We start from the raw sequence: 21348 nt of genomic DNA, 5'->3' as shown, positions 1-21348 counted from the left end.
AGGTCCCGCGCTTAGCACAAAGTAAGGGCTCTGTAAGTTAGCTATTGCTGTTTCAGTTATGAATTTAAGTCATGGCTAGTTACAGCCTTTTTAGTTTTTCTATGTTGCTATAACTACTCTCAAAAATGTCTTTCAAGTTTAAAATGGGGACTAGAATTTCAAACTATCTGTTTTTTAATAAATGACAAAAGGAACTAAATTTATAGATATCCTCCCACTAAAGGTCACTATTCTCAAAACTAGGTGTCAGAATCTATTTTATTTCCCAGGACCCTAATTTGTTAAATAATATTTGTTAAGTGCTGGGAAAGATATTATGAAGAAATCCTAACTTTGCCCAAAGCAAAATGCTACTATAAAGCAATAATAAAAGTATATACAGTTACATGCATAAAAGTATTTTTAATATGTAGAAAAAGATGCATAATTGTAATTTTTTGTTATAATTTGTCATAAAGTTTTCTGTTGGTGTAAGAGGAAAGTTTATATGGGAGTTTAGTTTTATCTCATTTGCTTAATAAAACAGTATACTAGAGGGAAAAGTGCCATGTAGAATTATGTCTTGATAATTTTAGAGCTGTACAGCCATCAGAATTAGTTGGAAGTGTGTGGACAAAAGAAGACAAAGAAATTAATTCTCCTAATCTTCTGAAAATGATCCGGCACACCACTAATCTCACGCTGTGGTTTGAGAAGTAAGTATTACTTACATTCTTACATTTCATAGCAGTCAGATGTTCTAAATTTCTTTGCAGTTCTGTCTCATTTTTTTTTGTTCCTTTTTCTCCTTTCTTTTGCACTGAGTGAATAGTTTTCTAATGTAGCATTTTAATTTCATTAATGATTTTGTTGTTGTTTTTTGAAGGGTATTTTTTAGTGGTTGCTTTAAAGTTTACCATATTTAGGGCCGGCCGAGTGGCTCAGTTGGTTAAAGTTTACCATATTTATATTTGCTTAATTTCAGTCAGACATAGAAATGTTACTCTTATAGCTGTTTCCTTTCCCCCTCTTGGTGGTATTGTAATGTGCATTACATATAATTAATGATGCAAATCTAACAAATACGTTGTTATAATTATTGCTTTACTATTTGCCATCATTTTCTTAGCCCATTACAGCTTACTCTCACCCACCTCTTTGTGCAGTGATTGGCAATATAGTACACATAGATTACATTAGTATTTGTTATAGGCCCAACAATACATTACATACACATTATTTTATACAGTTGCTTTAAATAATATATAATCACTTAAGAGAAGCAATGAGAAAAAAATATGCATTTATAGTATCTTATATAATCACATAATTACCTTTACTTGTGCTGTTTGTTTGTGTGGATTCGTATTACCATCTGGGGTCTCTTGCTTTCAGCCTGCAGAACTTCCTTTAGTATTTCTTGTACACTGCATCTGCTAGCAACAAATTCTCTCCGTTTTTTGTTTGTCTGGGAAAGCCTTTACTTTATTTTGCCTTTACTTTTGAACAACACCTCTATCTTCAAATTAACTAATTATTTCTCCTGCCAGTTCAAATCTATTATTGAGTCCCTCTAGGAAATGTTTTATTTTAATTATTGTACTTTTCAATTCCAGAATTTCTATTTGGTTCCTTTTATAATTTCCTTTGTAATATTCCCTATTTGATGCACATTGTCATCATACCTTCCTTTATTTTTTAAATCATGCTTTCCTTTAGGTCTGTGAACATAATCATAATGGCTACTTTGAAATATTTTTCTGTTAAATCTGACATCTGGTCTGTCTCACACACAGTTACTGTTCCCTGGTTTTTCCCCCCATGAATGGGTCATACTTTTCTGTTTCTGTGCATGCCTCATAATTTTTTGTTGGAAACTTGACATTTTAGATAACAGAACTTGTGAGTTCTGTCCCTCTTACCCCAGGGTTTATTATTGTTATTGCTTGTTTATTTGTTTAGTGACTACCTGGATGATTTTGGTGAAGCCTATTCTCTTCCACCTGCCCCTCACACTGAGATGTTAAACTGAGATATCCCTCTTTTGGGAGGTACAGATTAGGGTATGCTCAGAGTCATCCTAAAAAGGCAGTAGCACAGGAAGGGCTTTCTTCCACTCTGTCCATGACTACGCGCAGCTGTTCAACTGCTCTAATTGCCAACTGATCGCTCTCCTGTTTCCAGCAATTCCATGGTGGCATAAGTTGCTCTTCAAACTAACCCAGTCAACTTGTGACTCTTCTGAAAGAATGGTTTCTGAGGTCTCTGTTTACATATTTGTTCTGACTTTAGGAGGGCTCCTCTCAGCTGTCTTATTTCCTGGATCTCACTTGCAAACTAGTCCACCAGCAGTCTAGGCTGTATCTTCATTAGATCCACGAATCTCCCAATTGCTCTGCACCACAACCTTCACTGTTCTTGAGAGCGCCCTAAGGTTTAAACTTCTCCACACTTCGTTGCAAATGACAACATTAGGAGCTATTTGAGCCTGAACTCTGGAGTTGGGGACAATGGCAAGCTTCTCTCTGAGTGAAATTCTTGCTCTAGGAGCTGAGTGCTTGGTGATGGCGGGTGTGTGTGTGTGTGTGTGTGTGTACGTGTACATATGTGTGTACACGCACTCAGTAGCTTGAGGTCCTCTTGACTTGCATCTCCTGGCATGGAACCACTGTCTCAGGAGCCAGGGATGGGCTGTCTTCCCAGTATTTTCAGTATGCCACATTCAAGGTAGTCTGTTCCACATAGGGGTTACGCAGAAGAAGGGAGTCCCCATTTCTCAGCTACACTCACCTGGGACTTAGTCTCAGCAACCTGCAGCTTGGGGCAGGATGAAAGAAATGCAAAGTCTTGCTTCTCCAGGGAAGAAAGCGTCCAGCTGCGACTCGGAGCCCTGTGTTCCTGGCTGCAGCAGTCTGCAGCCAGGAACACCCAACCCGCCAGGCGGTTCTCTGGGGAGGAAGAAGGAGGGGCGGTCCCGGTTCAAACACCACAAACTCTTGCCTCTCTTACTGAATTTTTGTAGATTTTCCTGAGTAGATGTTTCTTCACTTGCCACTTACTCTTAGGGCCATTTCCAGAGACTTTAAATATTTATGTGTGTATATATGTATGTTTAAGTGTATGTATTTATATGTGTATATATATATATTTATCTCTATATTTATATATAATTTTTATATATACGTGTGTGTGTGTGTGTGTGTGTGTGATTTTCACCATTTTCATTGAGAGATTAGATAAGCAGAGATCCTTACATTATCATCTCAGAAGTCCAGAATCTCAATGAAATTTTATAGTTGTGGCCGGAGATTGGATTTTTATATATTGGCCATATTTTTTTCTGAGTAAATAACAATGTGATTACTTGACTAATATTTTATAAAGGTGATAAAAGGTTTCCACAGAGCATATTGAAATTATCAGAACAAGAGGCCAGTGACATAAGGGAATGACTGGAACCTGAACTAGAATATGTATAAAGACCTGAAAGCATTTCCTAAAGAGAAATAAACATCCCAAGTAATCTGAAAGTTAGGACTTCTTTCTATTTATGTTATTACTTCTTAGCCTCTAAAAAGTAAAAATTCCTGATTTCTTCATTATTAAGTTAAATAACTATACTTTAGTATGCAGAAGACTTTTTCCATCATAATAATTAAAACTTAGTGTCTGTAAAGAGAAAACATAACTGATAAGACATAGAGACCATTTCATTTCTGTCCCATTTTTTTAATAGATTACTGAGAAGTTTCCTGCTCTTTTCCTTTTTAAACTTGTATTAAGAAAACTTAACATGAGATTTACCCTACTAACAGATTTTTTCACTATACAGTACACTATTGTTATTTATAGGCATAATGTTGTACAGCAGATCTCTAGAATTTATTCATCTTACATAACTGAAATTTTATACATGTTGATTAGCAGCTCCCCATTTCCCACTCCCCCTAGCCCCTGACAACCATTCTATTGTTTACTTCTGTGAATTTGACTATTTTAGGTACTCATATATTTAGAATCATGCAGTATTTGTCTTTCTGTGACTGGTTTATTTCACTTAGTATAATGACCTCAGTGTTCATCCATGTTGTTGCATACTGCAGGATTCTCTTCTTTTTTAAGGCTGAATAATATTCCACTGTATGTGTAGACCACATTTTCTTTATCTATTCATCCATAGACAAACATTTAGGTTGTTTCCCCATCTTGGCTATTGTGAATAGCATTGCAATCAACATGGAAGTGCTAATATATCTTTGAGATTCTGATTTCAATACTTTCAGATAAATACCCAGAAGTGGGACTGCTGAATCATATGACAGTTCTATTTTTAATTTTTTGAGGCGCCTCCATACTGTTCACCTTAGTGACTGTGTCATTTTGCATTCCCACCATCAGCAGTGTACAAGGGTTCCAACTCCTGCCTTTTCAATGTGAGAGGTTCCTGTTCATTTGCCGCAGTGGTTCTTAGTCATGGATGTGCATTAGAATTGAAGTCACCTATGGATAAATCGCCCCAGACTTACCTAATTTTTACAAAAGCTCCACAGGTGCTATCAGTTTGTATACCTATGTAATATCAACTGAAATAAGTAAAAGATATAAACATATTATACTGATACCTTTTTAAATGTCCAGCTAACTGGTTACCTAGAATACATCTTTGTAGAGATCTAGCAAATGCTTTAAACATGTACCCATGTTATGTTCAATTTGATAATAAGGCAAATTTATTTTGATAGTTTTGCAATGGTTTTTTTTCCTTAGTGTCATATCAGCCTCATCAGAGAATAATGTAATCTGTAACTTTACATTCTTCAAAGTGTTTAATATTGATTTCTGTTTATTTTTTCCATTTATTCTATTTTTCTTAGATTATAAGCTGTTTAATATTACATTATTGAAAAACAAGATTAAAATGTCTTTTTCTTTGCTGATAACTGATTAGTAAATAAATTCTCTCAAATATTAGAAATACAGAGTAAATGTCCACTGAGGAATTCTTTTTTTTTGAGCATAGTATACTTCCTTTTAGATATTCACCAGGATATACTTTCCAAGGATTCTTGGTATTTAAATGTAAAGCGCTTTTGTTTTCATTGACTTTTTTTCTTTCTAAGTAATTTTTAAAATTTTATTCTTAATTGTGATAAAATACTTTCATTGACTTTTTAATCTTACAATGCTTATGTAAAGAGCTGTTCCTAGAAGTGTAGCTAATTATTTCTATATATCAAAGAAATTAAGCATTAATCTCTAAAATCTTACAATTAGATGAATAAGAGGTACAGAATTCTTAAATTCTAGAATAAATTCCCCTAGAACATACCCACGTCCCAAACACTAGCATACATTCAACAAGATGTTAGATTCAGCCGTTAATTCTAATGCTGAGAGAGGATACCCAAATATAGTAGGAAAATGACTGATTGGTTGAAGGTTTCAGTCTAGAAAACAGTGAAGAGCAGCATGCCTGACTGTGGTGGCACTGCCTTATCTTCCAGTCTCCTATTTGCCTATTATTCTGAATATACAATCTCTATGGTTATACTATAGCCACACCCCACTGTACATTATTTTATTTACTAAATTCTTTAAATCATGTCTTTGTTGGAAAAATTCCAAATTTTTTAATTCATTTTTTGTCTTTGATTCCCAGATGTATTGTAGAAACTGAAAACTTAGAAGAAAGAGTAGCTGTGGTGAGTCGAATAATTGAGATTCTGCAAGTCTTTCAAGAGCTGAACAACTTCAATGGTGTCCTTGAGGTTGTCAGTGCTATGAACTCCTCACCTGTTTACAGGCTAGACCACACGTTTGAGGTAGGTTTGTGTAAGTTTTTAAAAATGAACTTTCATTCCCTGTTTTAAGAATCAGAATTTTAACAATTATGATCTTTAATTTTTTTTTTTTTAGCTGAGCCATCCTGCCACCTTTTGGCAGCTCAGCTCGGGCCGGGCATCGAACCGCTGTTGCTCAGAGCTCAAACTCTTGAGCAAGCTTTTAACCAACTGAGCCACTCAGCCAGCCCTGATCTTTAATTTTTAAGTGCCTCATCTGTCTTTTCAATAACAGTTTAAAAGATGGAATTATCAAAATTTTGAATAGTTGATCTTTTTAAATTCTCATTAAAATACATTTATAGATCCTAGCCTAAGTTAGAAGAAGAAAAAGCTTTCAGCACTGAACTTGTAATATAATGTACAATTATATTTACATAATTGTGTGAGGAATGGCAAAATAAACTAGATTTCAGACAGATGTGCACACACACACACCTGTAAGTTTGTACTAGAGCCCATGTAGATCATCTCTTTGAGGCAGTATTATTCTTAGAATCAAACTGACACAGTTGTGTTTGGGGTTTACTCTTAGCCTGGCATTTTTTGACAAAACCTTTGATTCCTTTTGTAAACTTATGCTCCCTAAATATTATTTTTTTATTGTAGCAAATACCAAGTCGCCAAAAGAAAATTTTAGAAGAAGCTCATGAATTAAGTGAAGATCACTATAAGAAATATTTGGCAAAACTCAGGTCTATTAATCCACCATGTGTGCCTTTCTTTGGTGAGCATTTCTTGAATTTTTATTGTGTTTCTGGATAAAACAAGACATTTATTTCATTAAATGACTGAATTTACACATGTGTAATATACCAGCAGGAAATACTTATTTAACAAATATTTGTCACCTGAATCCCCTTAGAATTTTTCTTTATTAGGACTTTTTAATATCAAGCCCAATATATACATTCCACTTTTTATTTCTTGGGCAGCCATTTGATATTATATAATGCTTACTTGTGTTTTTATGTTCATATAAATCTTTTGTATTGAATTTTAATAAACCAAATGCTCTACAAAAGCGGCAATCTCATACTCATCCATATTTATAATCATGTTTCTTGTAAACAGTTTCACATGGCTTAAAATCACGGTGCATGTGCCTTTGGGCCCATACCTTCTGCACATCAAAATTTTACCTACCCTCTTTTCTTTCCCTTCTGCACCAGAGGAAGGAAGTGCCATTTTCTTCCTTTTAAGACTGAAACATCTACCATCTGAATCCTCTCCCTTTCTATAGATTCCTCCGTCTTATTCTGTCATTTATTTCTTGTATTTCATATTTTTAATATCTCTTTCACACTGGTTTCTTTTCTCTGCCAGTATATGTGCGCTGATGATTCTTCCTCTGAATGCTTACAAAAATTATGGTCTCTATTATATGTCTGATGTTTAGTCTTTTTAGTGTGTGGTATATTTTATTCTAGCCATTTCCTCATCTATATATATATATATATATATATATATTATAGTTTTAGGTTATACTGCACATAATATTGTTATGTCCTGATTTTTTTTCAATTAACATATCATATTTTCCCACTTTTTTAGGCTTTGTGTTTACTTCTAATTTTTTTGCTGTGCACATTGTATATAGTTGTAATCATTTATGACATGTACACACTATTGTTTACTTTCTTCGCTTACCATATCCTAAATATATTGTTGTGTTTTATTAGTCTTCATAATTATCATTTATAATGGCTGCATAATAAATATTCCACAAAGTTGGTATGACTATTTAACTATTACCCTGTGATTGGATATAATACATTGTTTCCAGCTTTTTGGCTTTCCTAAATAATGTTATAATGAATATCTTCATATTTTTCTGTATTTGAGAGTATTTTCTTGAGCGAGATATTTTACCAATCTGCCTTGTTGTTTTTATTCTTTAACATACTTTAACAATTTAAAATACTTTATAAATTCTATAATGTCCATCTTTCCCATTATGATTTCTATTGGTTCTAACCTTGGAAAATTCTTTCAGTCTAGTAATTTAATATTTATTCATTTTCTCCTAGCTTTATGACTTGACTTTTAAAATTATATTTAACTCTTTAATCAAATTGAAGTCTGTTGTAGACATCATATGAAATATTCAAATTTACTTCTCCATCAAATTTATTTTTTTGTTGACCCAGGTTTATTAATCCTTCTTTATTCCCACTTATATATGGTATCTCCTTCTTTATTTTTTATTAATTAATTAATTTATTTATTTATTTATTTAAAGTTTGTAGCAGAGGATAGTTTTATTAGAGCAGAAAGTTACATCTCTCAAAACGAGAGGGGGTCCCGACTGGGAGATGCCCCAGTACCTCCTTCTTTAATAAATAGTTTCCCATTAAGTTCTTATACTAGTGCCCAGTTTTAATGCTTGTCACTTTATAATCAGTGATTCTCAAATGGGGAGTTTTTGCCCCCCAAAGAACATATAGCAAAGTCTGGAGACCTTTCTTATTGCTCCAGCTGGAAGGTGCTAGAGGCATCTAGTGGGCAGAGGCTAGGAATGTTGCTAACATCCTAACATCCTACAATGCACAGGACAGTCCACCACAACAAAGAATTACCCAGTCTCAGGCTGGCCAAGTGGCGCGATGGTTAAGAACTGGCTTGGGACGCCAGAGGGCCCCGGTTCGGATCCCACATATGCGGGCCAGTGACACTGCCCTCCTTAAAAAGAAAAAAAAAATCTATTAAAAATAAATAAATAAATAAATAAAGTAACTAAATAAATAAATAGAATTACCCAGTCTAACAGGTCAGTAGTGCTAAGGCTGAGAAACCCTGCTTTACAGTATTTTCATATATGATAAAGTTGGTTCTTTAATTTTTCTTCAGTATTTTCTTTGCCAGTTTTGTCTCTTTATTTTTCCAAATGAACTTTATAAGGGAGGGGTGTAATTCCCCATAATACAGTTGAAACAATCAGTTAATTTGGAAAGACAATTTATGATACGTAGCTTTTTTCCTAGATGTTTTTGGTTGTGAATGGTATTCATTATTTTAATAGTCAGTTATGTTAATTCCAAGAAATTTTAATTTCCTTGGATTTTCTAAATATTTAATTATGCCTACCAATAATGATCGTGTCTCTTCCTTTGATCTTATTTCTGTGCTATGCCTTATAACATTGATCGTAACTTCCCAAATGAATGTTAATAATGATAAAAATAAACAGCTCTATTTCTCTCAGTTTTAGCAGAAATAGGTATAATTTTTCTATTTGCTTGATTAGATGCTTTTTATTATGTTACAGAAGTTTCTTTTCATAGTTAACTCCTGTGTTTTTGTTAGAAATATACATTTACTTTTATAGTTTGCCATCTTAGAGAAATATTTTTCTTGCTTAACAAATTAAAATTATAGATTTACTAATACTGAACCCTCCTACTTACTAACATTAAACCTTATTTATTCATGGTGGATTAAGCTTTTAAATATACAAACGAATTCTGTTCATTATCATTTCATTTAGGATTTTTATATCCATCCTCATAATTAAGATTGGTCTGTGGTTTTTCTTTTTGTACTATATTTTTCAGCTTTTGTTATTATGGTTAGATTTACTTTGTAACATGAGTTAAGTAGCTTTCCATCTTATTTATTGTATTCTGGAATATCATGAAATGATCTCGCCTTTAAATTTTGAAATATTCCAAAAGAAAAACCATCTGGACCTGTAATCCTTTGTAAAATATAATTCTTTTTTTTTTTTTTTTTTTAAGATTTTTTATTGGGAAACTGGGCGGATGGGAACAGTGCTGCGGAATTGGGGGAAGGGGAGCAGATAAGATGCTGTCGTTTTGTTCTTCAGTCTAGTTGTGGAGGACATTGCTTCACTGGCCCAAGTTGGCACCATCATTGCGCTCTTCCCAGGCGAAGCATATCAGTCGCTGGCCTCTGGACGGCCGCTCACTGTGGCTGCTGGCTGCTCACGCTGGCACGCTGGCTGCTGGCTGCATATGGTAACCCATGGCAACCCACTGCCACAGGGGCTGCAGCCTAGCCATCACCAGCAACTCACTGCAGCCCAGCTCCAGGTAGAGCTGTTGTTCAGCATCTGAGCTGTAGAGGGCAGTGTCACTGGCCCTCATATGTGGGATATGAACCGGGGCCCTCTGGCGTCCCAAGCCAGTTCTTAACCATTGCACCACTCGGCCGGCCCGAGAATATAATTCTTTAATAATGTTTTTATTTCTCCCTTAATTTTAATTTCAGTTGTCTCATTTTATTATTTTTAAAAATACTAGCATTCAGTTATATCTATAAAAATGTTATTTTAAAAATTGCTCTTATTTGCAATACATCTTTCCCATTTCTATTTGTACTTGTTTGTTTTAATTTGCTTTTTTCTTCCAAAAGATAAAATCTTAAATTTAACTGTTCTCTCTGATTTTATGTTTTTATGTCATGTATTACTTTTTATCATTATTAATTTATTCTGTTTTCTTGAGGACTTTTTTCCCCAAAAATTTTTGATAAAACTATTGAGTCATTTATTTTCTCTTTCTGGTAAAACATTAAAGTCTACACATTTAATTTTAAGTGTGGTGACTGTGGTGCCAGTTCATACAAGGAAGCCTGGGGAAGGACCTGGGTAGGTCTGAAGTTCATTTCATCCAATCTGTCAGCAAATATTCCTTGAGTATGTACTAATTATCAGGGACTATGTCAGATGCTTTGAAAAAGTGAAAGACACATAGCACTCACTGAGTGTATAGTCACACTACTTTCAATATCCTAAAGCCTCAGGTCCATGGAGGTAAAAAGAAACCTCACGGTCTGTTCAATGGACTCACGATTTAGCCCCTGGTACTACATGATAGGTGGGCCTTTATTCACACAAACTGAACTCTCCACAGTACCCTCTCAGATGAACTAACTACTAATCTCTATAACATGTTGTTATGTGAACAAAGAAAGTTTCAGACTTGGATTTAGAATACAGTTCATTGTGGTTTATGGTGAGCTGCATGATACAAGCATATGTAGGTAGTTTGATAGGTACAGACAGCCTACCTGCCAGCCTTCCTTCCCGCCAGCCTTCCTACCCATTTCTGCTTATCTTCCTGGTTGTTGAGCCTCTGCTCTTTTACTGTAATTTATTTGAATTGTCCGTGGCCATTTCTGCAACTCTAGGAAGACTTTTGCTATTACAAAGCTAAAGGTTATCAGTGCTTGGAGTTAGCCAGGCAGCCTTTCATGGTTCTGACCCAGTAGGTAGAGCTGTTTCTTAATTCCATCTTGTCTAGATGATAGTTTGTAGAAACTCCTTCCAGATTCTTACCCTTAATTCTGCATACTGGTTTTGGGAGGGTCAGGGGTAGTATCTGACACTTTTACTTCCTCTGTCATCTTACTAAAATTCTCATTCAGGTCTTTTGCTGGCACTGCACCATTTATAGAGTAAAAGTCAGACAATATCTCCTTCGAATGAATGCTATGCCAGACCACGGGTCTATATCCCAATTTTCCTCCAGACACTAAAATGGTCTACTTATAGGTAGAATGGATATGTATGAACAAACTAACATTTCTTCTGAGGTAAAAGTATGTAGATTCCTCCCTTAACCAAGTCTCACCTCTTTGCACAAACATCCAAACCTGTAGCGTTGGCTTTGCACTTGTACACAGCTTTCATTTTGTGTCTTTCTGTTTCTTGTCAACTTGATTCATCTCTGCTCTTGCTTTCCTGCCATTTTAAAATTGACTGTGTGTCTCTGATATCCTGGTCTAGTCTCCAAATGCTTTCTCTTCTATTCTGAAGTAATATACTTTCATTCATTCAGAAACATTTACTGAATGCCTGTATGTGCCAGGCCCAGGGCTAGCAAGGTGCTAAGAATAGAGAGGCAAATAAAACATCGTCATACCCTCAATAAGACCCCTTGAAAAGGCAGAAAAATAAGGCACCATGTAGTAAATATAATACTGTATTGTAGAGATGTGTAACTCGAAGTGTGAACAAAGTACTATGGGAACCTAGGATCCTGAGCCGCCACTTTTTCCAGGAAGGGTTGGGAAGGACATAAGCAAGAAGGTGAAAGCTCACCCTTTTATTACTTATGTCATAATGCTCTGTTTTTCCTTTCCACAGGGTATGTAAAATGACCTATTGAAAAAAATTCAGCTTTAGCAATATATACTATTGAGGTCTGTGTACATATTTGCACTACATTTTTAATTTAAAAATTATATATGTATGTACATATGTGTTTATATATATATTGAGGATGCATATTTAAATAGTTTTTACTGATGTAGTCTGTGATCCACAAAGTTTGGACTCTACCTCTTTGATCATTTGTTTTTTGTTTTTGTTTTTTTTGTTTGTTTTTTTAGCTGAGCCATCCTGCCACCTGTTGGCAGCTCAGCGGCAACTCAGCTCTGGCCGGGCATCGAACCGCTGTTGCTCAGAGCTCAAACTCTTGAGCGAGCTCTTAACGAACTGAGCCACTCGGCCGGCCCTGATCATTTGTTCTTTTAACTAGCCATTAATTTGTCAGAAAATATTGGGTTATTGGAAAAGTCATGACGTATTTTTTCTGTTGCAAAAATGCGTTATGACTTTCTGACAACCCAATAATTTCCAAATTTTATCCTGGAAAAAATTCCATTATACACAGAATTCCATTTTACACAAAATCTATGTGCAAGCATTTGCACAACTTCAGTCAAGTATACTTTTAACACCTACAACATCCTATAACTTATCCGCCATGTTCCCAGTGTCAGTCATTATACCACCAGACATTCAGTCACTCAAGCACAAAGCTGAGTCTCCTTCCCACTGCCCCACCCTCTGCCCAAGCCAGCTAATCAGTTCATTGATGCCCTCCATTCTATCCCTGTAGACCGTCATCGTCTCACCAGGACTACTGTGATCCTGCTAACTGATTTTCCTGCTTCTAGGCTAAACTCCTTCTAAACCATCTGGCTTCACAGTACAGCCAGAGTAATCCTTCTAGAATGCAAAGATACTAATAATTTCCTAATGACCTACTGGATACAAGTTAAGCTCTTTTAAAAAGGCTCTTCATGACCCAGTCTAGGTGTTGCCCACTCACAAACTCTTCATAGTTAGGCCATCAATTTGTGAACAATATGAAAAGTCGATTTTGGCTGCATTAAATATGTGTACTATTATGGACATATTTGTCAGACTGAACATTGAGCTAAGTAGATCATGCAACAGTATAGAGGAGAATATAACTGGCTGGAAGTAAAAGAGCCAGCAGACAGACGTGAAAATAAAAGAGCCTGTGCTTACTAAAACACATGGAAATTTGTCTTACAAATGTACTCCTATAATCAAGAGTGGCCTAGGTACTGAGAAATAACCAAGTAATCTTTGCAAGAATGTGGCCAAAACTTCTAGTATTTAAAAGTATGTCCGTAACATAAAAGCAGTTATAACTACAAATACATGATGAGAACTAAAGCCTGTTCTTTTATTCATTCTCCTCCCTATCCCGTGCACAGCCTGCAGTGATGGAGAAGAGGTCAGAACTATCAATCCCTTGTTGTCTCTCTCCTCACACCCTGCCACCCCTCCTCTACCCACACACCAAACCCCTATGGCCTAGCCATACCAAACAACACACCATCTCTGAGTGTGCCTTCCAAGCTTCATCACAGACCAGTACCTTTGTACACACTGCTGCTTTGTTTGGAATGCCTTTCCATCTTATTCTACTTATTCAACTTTTACACATTTTTTTGAGACTTACTTTAAGCATCACTTCATCTGTGATGCTTTTTTGTTCCCACTAGGTCACAGCAGAGTTAGGCACACCTCCTTTGTGTTCTCACAGCATCTTCTGCGTTAGTACTAACATAGCACTTACCAGATTGTACTGTAGTAGCCCACATTCAAAGCTCTGAGCTCCCTGAAGTCATGCACTGGGTGTCTTGTTCGTCTCCCTATAATATCTGCAGTACCTAATGCAGCGCTTGGCATATAGTGGAGACTCAGTACATGTGTACTGAGTGAATGAACTCAGATGTTCACACACCCTTCTTTCCCCAGAGCATCACAGTCAGCACTTTAGGGGAAAAGTCAGAAGCATAGAGAATAGGGCAAGAATAGCAACAACAACGTCAACAATCACAAGCATAGCTAATTAAGCATTTACTTTTGTCAGGCCCTATTCTAACCCTATATATAAATTTACTCATGTCTCACAACAACCCTGCTATCCTCATTTTACAGACTAGACAACCAAGTCACAGAATGGCTGAGCGACTCGCACAAGCTCACACAAGTAGAAAGCAGCAGAGTTGGCTCCAGAACCTTCATGATAGAACAGAAAGGAAGTCAGGTGTTCCTGGCACCAGAGGGCTGAGTAAAGCACGAAAGTGCTTGTTATGTTGTTCACTCCCCTCATCCAGTGTACGCACAGCCTGCCATGATGAGGAAACGGGCGCTCACTACCAGGTTGCCACTCATTCTAGAAGTATACATACATTATATGCGGTCTGTGTGTGACAGGCTGGCAGATCCTTCCACATTTCCATGAGTAAGACTGTCCCAACAGCACTACCTCTGAATGACAAATCCTAACAAGCTCTTGTGGGGCCTCAAGAGCTGAGCAAGCAGAAAATACAATCCTCTGAATTTAACATTTTCCCCTTTTGCCAAAAATATGTGTTATTAATGACGGGTTATTCTTAAATTTCCTTTTACAAAATCATGACTTATATCAAATAACGTGGTATGGCGGGTAAGGAAAAATTGATTATTTCTCCTGAAATATCTATTAGTTTTGTTAAACTTTGTCTCTCTTTTTCTTGGGTATTTATAAAACTTCAGTTTGTCATAGAATTTGATACTTACAAAAATCTTCTTCTTGATATTTATTTAGCTTGTTTTTCATGAAATAGAAATCTATGCCTTGATTCTTTGGTCATGGTGATTGAGATGGTACAATGAAAATACCTACAATTACTGACAAAGAAAAAATAAACTAACTTCTCCCTTCTTTATCCTTGAAATAATTTCATTATATCTTCTAGGAATTTATCTAACTAATATCTTGAAAACAGAAGAAGGCAACCCTGAGGTCCTAAAAAGGCATGGAAAAGAGCTTATAAACTTTAGTAAAAGGAGGAAAGTAGCAGAAATAACAGGAGAGATCCAGCAGTACCAAAATCAGCCTTATTGTTTACGAGTAGAATCAGATATCAAAGTAAGTTGAATTATTTGAGTATACATATTTCTGATTTGTAAACCACTTGATGAAAGGCAGTTTTATTTTGTAGAGGACAAAAAGGGAAATAAAACTTAAATAATTCAGATTTTCTTACATTAAATGTTAAATTATTTTCATGAATTTCACACTGAATTTAAGATATTTAATGTTAATAATTGTTTGTTTCTTTGCATTTATTTTAGAGGTTCTTTGAAAACTTGAATCCAATGGGAAATAGCATGGAAAAAGAATTTACAGATTATCTTTTCAACAAATCCCTAGAAATAGAACCACGAAACCCTAAGCCTCTTCCAAGATTTGTAAGCATTCATATCATTATATATTTTTTTCATTTATGTACTTTTTGCAGTTCTCATCTATATCTGGTGGGGCCGTCACTACCATATGTGTTGTACAGATTAGTTTTCTATAAAGGCAGTCAGGGATGAAGTACACGTGGTGGATGAAAGTAATGAAGAAGTGCTTAATAAGTATGCTCAGGAATATCCCATGTGGTTACACATAAATGAGCATTAATATTAATCTGACTAAATCCTGATATATTGGGTTGTCAGAAAAGTCATGACACATTTTTGCAACGAAAAACGTAGAAAAGTACATCATGACTTTGCCAACAACCCAATAGGTGAAGAAATTAGGAAAATATGAATGTTTTTATTTTTTTAAACAAAAAGTTATTCAAGATTTATTTTAAGGGCAAGGAATTTGGTTAATTTATACTAGTTCATTTATATGTACTTAGGACTTCTTTCAAAGTAATGATTTATGAGAACTTTTAACCATGAATCATTAGCCATAAAAATAACAGGATTGGCTAAAGATACCTTTCTGGGGGAAATAAAGTTTCCATTGTTTTTTTTTTTTACTTGGTCAAATTTATGTACAGTATCATCACCTCACTGAACTGAATATAACCTCTTTTATTCATAAGACAGTCAAGAAGAAACATAAATGGCTTCTAAGTAACCAAGATAAATCTTATAATGTCTTGGAATTAAAGCATATGCCATTTCCTCACAAGAATATTTCTCAAGACCTAAAACAGTTTTTAAAAGGTGGATTAAAGAACCGGCCGAGTGGCTCAGTTGGTTGAGTTGGCTGAAGAGCACGAGCTCTGAGCAACAGGGCCGCCGGTTCGATTCCCACATGGGCCAGTGACACTGTGCCTCAGCTGAGCTGTCACTGAGCTGTCAACAGGTGGCAGGATGGCTCAGCTGGTGTAACAACAAGATTGCCTGTTCGATGGTGAACTACGCCCACCCGCAACTAAGACTGAACTCAGCACCTTCAGCTGAGCTGCCACCCTGATGGCTCAGTGGATAAGGCGTGCACTCTTAACAAGGCTGCTGGGTTCAACTCCTGCATGGGATGGTGGCTATGCCCACCCGCAACTAAGACTGAACTCGGCACCTTGAGCTGAGCTGCCACATGTATGGCTCAGTGGATAGAGCGTGCGCTCTTAACAAGGCTGCTGGTTCAACTCCCGCATGGGATGGTGGCTACGCCCACTCGCAACTAAGATTGAACACAGCACCTTGAGCTTAGAGGCCACGAGCTGCCGACGGGAAGCCAGATGGCAGCTGGCGCCCTCCACAACGAAGATTGAAGAATGCCAACTTGGCTGGTCCCCTCCCCCAATTCCCAAATAAAAATCTTAAAATAAAATAAAAAATAAAAGGTGGATTAAAAACAGAAAATTGGAAATAGTCTGCTCCAATGAGGCATGCTGATATCACTGAGAAATGATCACTCTGTAAGAAAATTGCATAAAACTAACATAAACATACAGATGAAAACTCAGGCAATTTAATGCATTTGTAAATAGCTCAAATGATCCTGATGGCATTACTGTATTACAGCATAGTAAGGTTTCATAACTCCTAACAATGATCCTGGCTTTTCCAGCATAGTTAAATTAGTTCAACATAGTCTGTTTAAAAAGCCAAGAGAAATATACAACATATCTTAGGAAGATTTCCATCCAAAAATATTAAAATAACAAATACTCTGGTATTTAGAGAATTAAGACTCAATTATTTAAAGAAATTCATTCCCTAGTAATTTAGACAGCCAAGGGTTATGGAAATGGAATGTTAATGCTTAAACTTGAACACATTAATTCGAATCATTATGTAACTTCTTTATTCGTGGTTTATGGTTTTCCTAGATATTAGTTGAATTTTATGAGGCATATATATAGAAAAACCTTCCTTTCTGTTATAGTGTTGTAAGTATTGTGTTTCTTTTTATGTGTCTACAGCCAAAAAAATATAGTTATCCCCTAAAATCTCCTGGTGTTCGTCCATCAAACCCAAGACCAGGTACCATGAGACATCCCACACCTCTGCAGCAGGAGCCAAGGAAAATTAGTTATAGTAGGATCCCTGAAAGTGAAACAGAAAGTACCGCATCTGCACCAAATTCTCCAAGAACACCGTTAACACCTCCTCCTGCTTCTGGTGCTTCTAGTACCACAGATGTTTGCAGCGTATTTGATTCCGATCATTCGAGCCCTTTTCACTCAAGTAGGTGCTAAAATTTTAAGTCCTTTAATGTAATTGTTAATATTATATGTGCTAGACATAAAGAATATTTTAAAAAATTTTTTTGTAAATGTGTAGACAAATACCATTTCAAAGATCTATAAAAATATAAAACAAATTCTAAACTCCAGCACCTCAAAAATTTTTAAAAAATTGTTGGAACAGCCCTCTTTAAGTTTATTATACATTTTTGAAAGGCCTGTAATGAAATTGGTAGTTTAAACTTCATTTGAGCATTTGTTTTCAATTGGTGAATTTAAAATGCATCCCTCATATCCAGAGGAAACAAAGATAACTCCTAAAATCTGAAAGGAATGTCAATCTGGTGCTTTAAATGCTGCCTCCAAAACTATTATATTTGACTACTTACTCAGTACACATCATTTCCTTCCCACCCAGCTCTGTAGTTTCTAATATAACAGTTTATCAGATTCAAACTCCTACTTAACCTTTCTCAGTCTACACCATCCAGCAGATGGGATCTAGTGCCTGCTAATACACTGTCTATGCTTTCAAGCCCAGCCATACAAATCTCACAGACTGCATACTATCGCTCATCCCTTTCTTATTTTTAGATCAACACTACCCAATAAAATTTAATGTGAGCCACATGTGTGTACTTTGAGTGTTCTATAGTCACATAAAAAAAAAGGTTAAATTTATTTTAATACATTTTATTTAACCCAGTATCTGTAAAATATTGTCAACATGAAATCAATATGAAAATTTATTAATGAGATATTTTACAATCTCTTTTTGTTCTAAATCTTAAAAATCCAGTGTGCATTTTACACTCACAGCACATCTCAATTTGGACTAGCCATATTCAAATGATTACTAACCACATGTAGCTAGTGGCTACCAAACTGTTTAACTCAGCCCTAGCCCTTTGAAGAGGCTGCCTTTTATATGTAGATTACCCTGCTTTAATTAATTTCCTAATCAATTTCATACAGAGCTTTAAAGTTCTAAGAACACCTACCTTTTTTCACTTGTTCATTATTAAATCATAACTTTAATCACCTTTAACCCTCTCATAACCACTTCTTCCTGCTCTCTCCTTTGGCTGTCCTAACTCAATGTATAGATCAAATTCTGCCGTAGTATCTGACAGAGTAGAATCCAAAACTCAGAGGCACCATGATGTTATTATGGGGGAAGAGGTTGAGAAGCACTGACCTAGGAGAAACCATTGTTCCAGGAGTTAGACTTTGTAATCTTAGCCTTGAGGATTTTCTCAATTTCTCTTTCTTTGTAGTAAAGAAAACCCTTATTACTATTCCCTTTGCTCTTAGTAAAAATTGAAAATAACTGGTTTTGAAATCAAATAAACCAGCATAATATAAAACTGTATGCTTAGTTAGTCCCTTACTTAAAACTTATCAGTGGCCTATGTGTATTAAAGGTCTTCTTCTGCTGTTGACCCCACTTCTGCTTAACATATCTGCTAGTACTGGGTGGGGTGGTGGGGAGCAGGGAGGAGAGGTCACCAGAGAGCCCTACTTGCTACCCACTGTGTGGCCACCAGTGAATACCTACTTCCTTGTTTCTCTAGGTTCTGGCAGCTAACAGCTGCTATGCCTACATTCTCATGTCATCCTAACATATTCCACTCAATACAAAGAAGCAGAAAGTTCCATTGCTTACGTTTTCCAAAAGGCAAAGTTTGACTAGAATGTTGGTTAGTTAAAATAGTACTCTTTTGCTTCTTAAAGATTTTTTCCCAAAATAATTTATAACCAATAATTTATTCAACCTGTATCTGTTGTATATTTCACTCTTTGCCAAGCACTTACACATCTTCTCTGGTAAAGCATATAATCTCACTGAGAGATGAAAAACAATCATAGTATAAAGAAAGTCATAGTTAAATGTTTAACCATTGTTAAATGCTGTGATTCTCTTTGTACCACAATTATTTTTCATCTCTCATTAAGATTGCAAGATTTACCAGAGATGTGTAAGTGCTTAGCAAATGCTAAATGAGTGGTGAAGACATAAATGTAGAAGTTTCCACAAAGATAACCACAGAATGGGCAAGAATGGTCATGGAAAGCTAGGTAGTGAAGACAGAGAGGGAAGCACACTGGTCACCTAGTAGGTGCTGCTCCCTGCACGCTCACATTCAGAGCCCTGCTCCACACTGTGCTGGCCAGGTCCATCTCTGAGGTAATAGTGATAGTGGCTGGGAAAGGGGAAAGACCACCAGCTCACTGTTTGTGCTGCTATAGCAAGGAAGAGAGAAGGATGAAGTGATCTTGGGACCTTCCTGTTTGAAGGCTGCCTAGTCATAGAAGGGAGCCAAAGGTCTGACCTGGGCTGTGCTACAGATGAGCATTAACTCCATCCCTTAGGGGTCGCTTTGACAAGAAAAGATATATTCCAAGTATTTCAAGCTGGAATGCAAGGATTTTCTGCATAGAAGATTGTTGTAGGGGATTCGTTTCTAATCTCAGATACATTTGCATTTAGCAGGCTTTTGTGAATTGAAGAAGTTATGCATGATTTACATAATTTTTTTACATATGGGAAAATGCTTGGTGCTATTTCAAGAATGATTCATTTATAAATTGGAGAGTATCTTCAACAGTGGTTTCAACCCTGACTGTATATTATAATCCCCCTGGGGGCTTTAAAACTATATCTATATTCCCAGCCCATGCTTGAATTAGTCTGGCATTGGCACCTGGGCATCAGTATTTTTTAAAAACTCCCCAGGGGATTCTAATGTGCAGGCCAAGACTGAGAACCACTGATCTATTGTTTGGGATTTGTACTTGACTACTTTTTTAATTAATTGGATTTCACTCCTAAGTCATTATCAATAAATTTGTTCAGTACCCAGCTGACAAGGATTTTCAGTATATTTCTTCATTAAAGCATGTATAATTTTAAAAGAGTTTTTTTCTAGAGCATTTTTCCAGCTGTGAGACCAAGTAATTAGTTTAAAGTGACAAATTCGAAAAGTACCCCAAATTTACCATATGCATGAATCTGACCCTGTGGTGTAAATAAATATGACCAAAGCCAAGCCTGCATCTTTGTGCACAATGTGTATGTGCACAGGTTTAATAATTCTTTCTAAAAGACTGCAGGTGTAGCTGTCATGAGCTTTGTGTTTTTATTTTTTTCCTATATTGTACTAAGTGCACTACCATGTTCTTGAGGCTTATCTCCAGCAGGCATATTTCCTTTCCAAGTGGAAAATACAGAAGTAGGTAAATGCTAGAGCTGGATACTCCCTTTACCCGTTATGTCATAGGTACCTAATAAGTAAGTCATGAGGAGAAGCACTGACAGAGCAATAGCTTCATTTAATATCAAATATAAAAATGAATTTTAATGTTCTGAGATTATTAGAATTAGCTTGATTGTTACCCTTTATTAACTGTGGCCTCCAAATAAATATCAGCACAGATGGAAAGGAGATAATCAGGTAGATTACTTGAAATTGGGGCTGTCTGGGAAATAAGACCACTGTATCTATATAACCAATCAAATTAATATTATTGCCAACTGAATCTGGAATATAAAATTATCCTTGTTCTGACCCGAAAAACTGGACAAAACCAAGGTCCAAATTATTTAAATAACTGCCTATTGTGCGAAACTTAGAGAGAGAAACCTGAATTTTAAAAAATCAGGGCTGACCGAGTGGCGCGTTTGTTAAGAACTCGCTTGGGATGCCAGAGGGCCCCGGTTCGGATCCCACATATGAGGGCCAGTGACACTGCCCTCCACAGCTAAGATGCTGAACAACAG

The 21348-nt window shown here is 36.1% G+C and overlaps 2 protein-coding genes across 4 annotated transcripts in view; one reads left to right on the top strand and one right to left on the bottom strand.

The window, feature by feature from the left end:
- Positions 1 to 21348, bottom strand: part of ARHGEF33 (Rho guanine nucleotide exchange factor 33) — a 110136-nt gene that overhangs the window by 5988 nt on the left and 82800 nt on the right. The gene's annotated exons all lie outside the window — the stretch shown is intronic.
- Positions 1 to 21348, top strand: part of SOS1 (SOS Ras/Rac guanine nucleotide exchange factor 1) — a 132029-nt gene that overhangs the window by 101238 nt on the left and 9443 nt on the right. For all 3 annotated transcript variants that reach the window (XM_019647800.1, XM_019647799.1, XM_019647797.1), the window contains 6 exons: positions 576 to 695; positions 5639 to 5801; positions 6429 to 6546; positions 14847 to 15019; positions 15226 to 15342; positions 17304 to 17568. In XM_019647800.1, the coding sequence (XP_019503345.1) occupies positions 576 to 695; positions 5639 to 5801; positions 6429 to 6546; positions 14847 to 15019; positions 15226 to 15342; positions 17304 to 17568 (956 nt within the window). The remainder of the gene's footprint in view (positions 1 to 575; positions 696 to 5638; positions 5802 to 6428; positions 6547 to 14846; positions 15020 to 15225; positions 15343 to 17303; positions 17569 to 21348) is intronic.

This window comes from Hipposideros armiger, unplaced genomic scaffold (genome assembly GCF_001890085.2).
Source record: "Hipposideros armiger isolate ML-2016 unplaced genomic scaffold, ASM189008v1 scaffold_116, whole genome shotgun sequence".
Lineage (NCBI taxonomy): Eukaryota > Metazoa > Chordata > Mammalia > Chiroptera > Hipposideridae > Hipposideros > Hipposideros armiger.
This window is presented reverse-complemented; position numbering and strand designations above follow the sequence as displayed.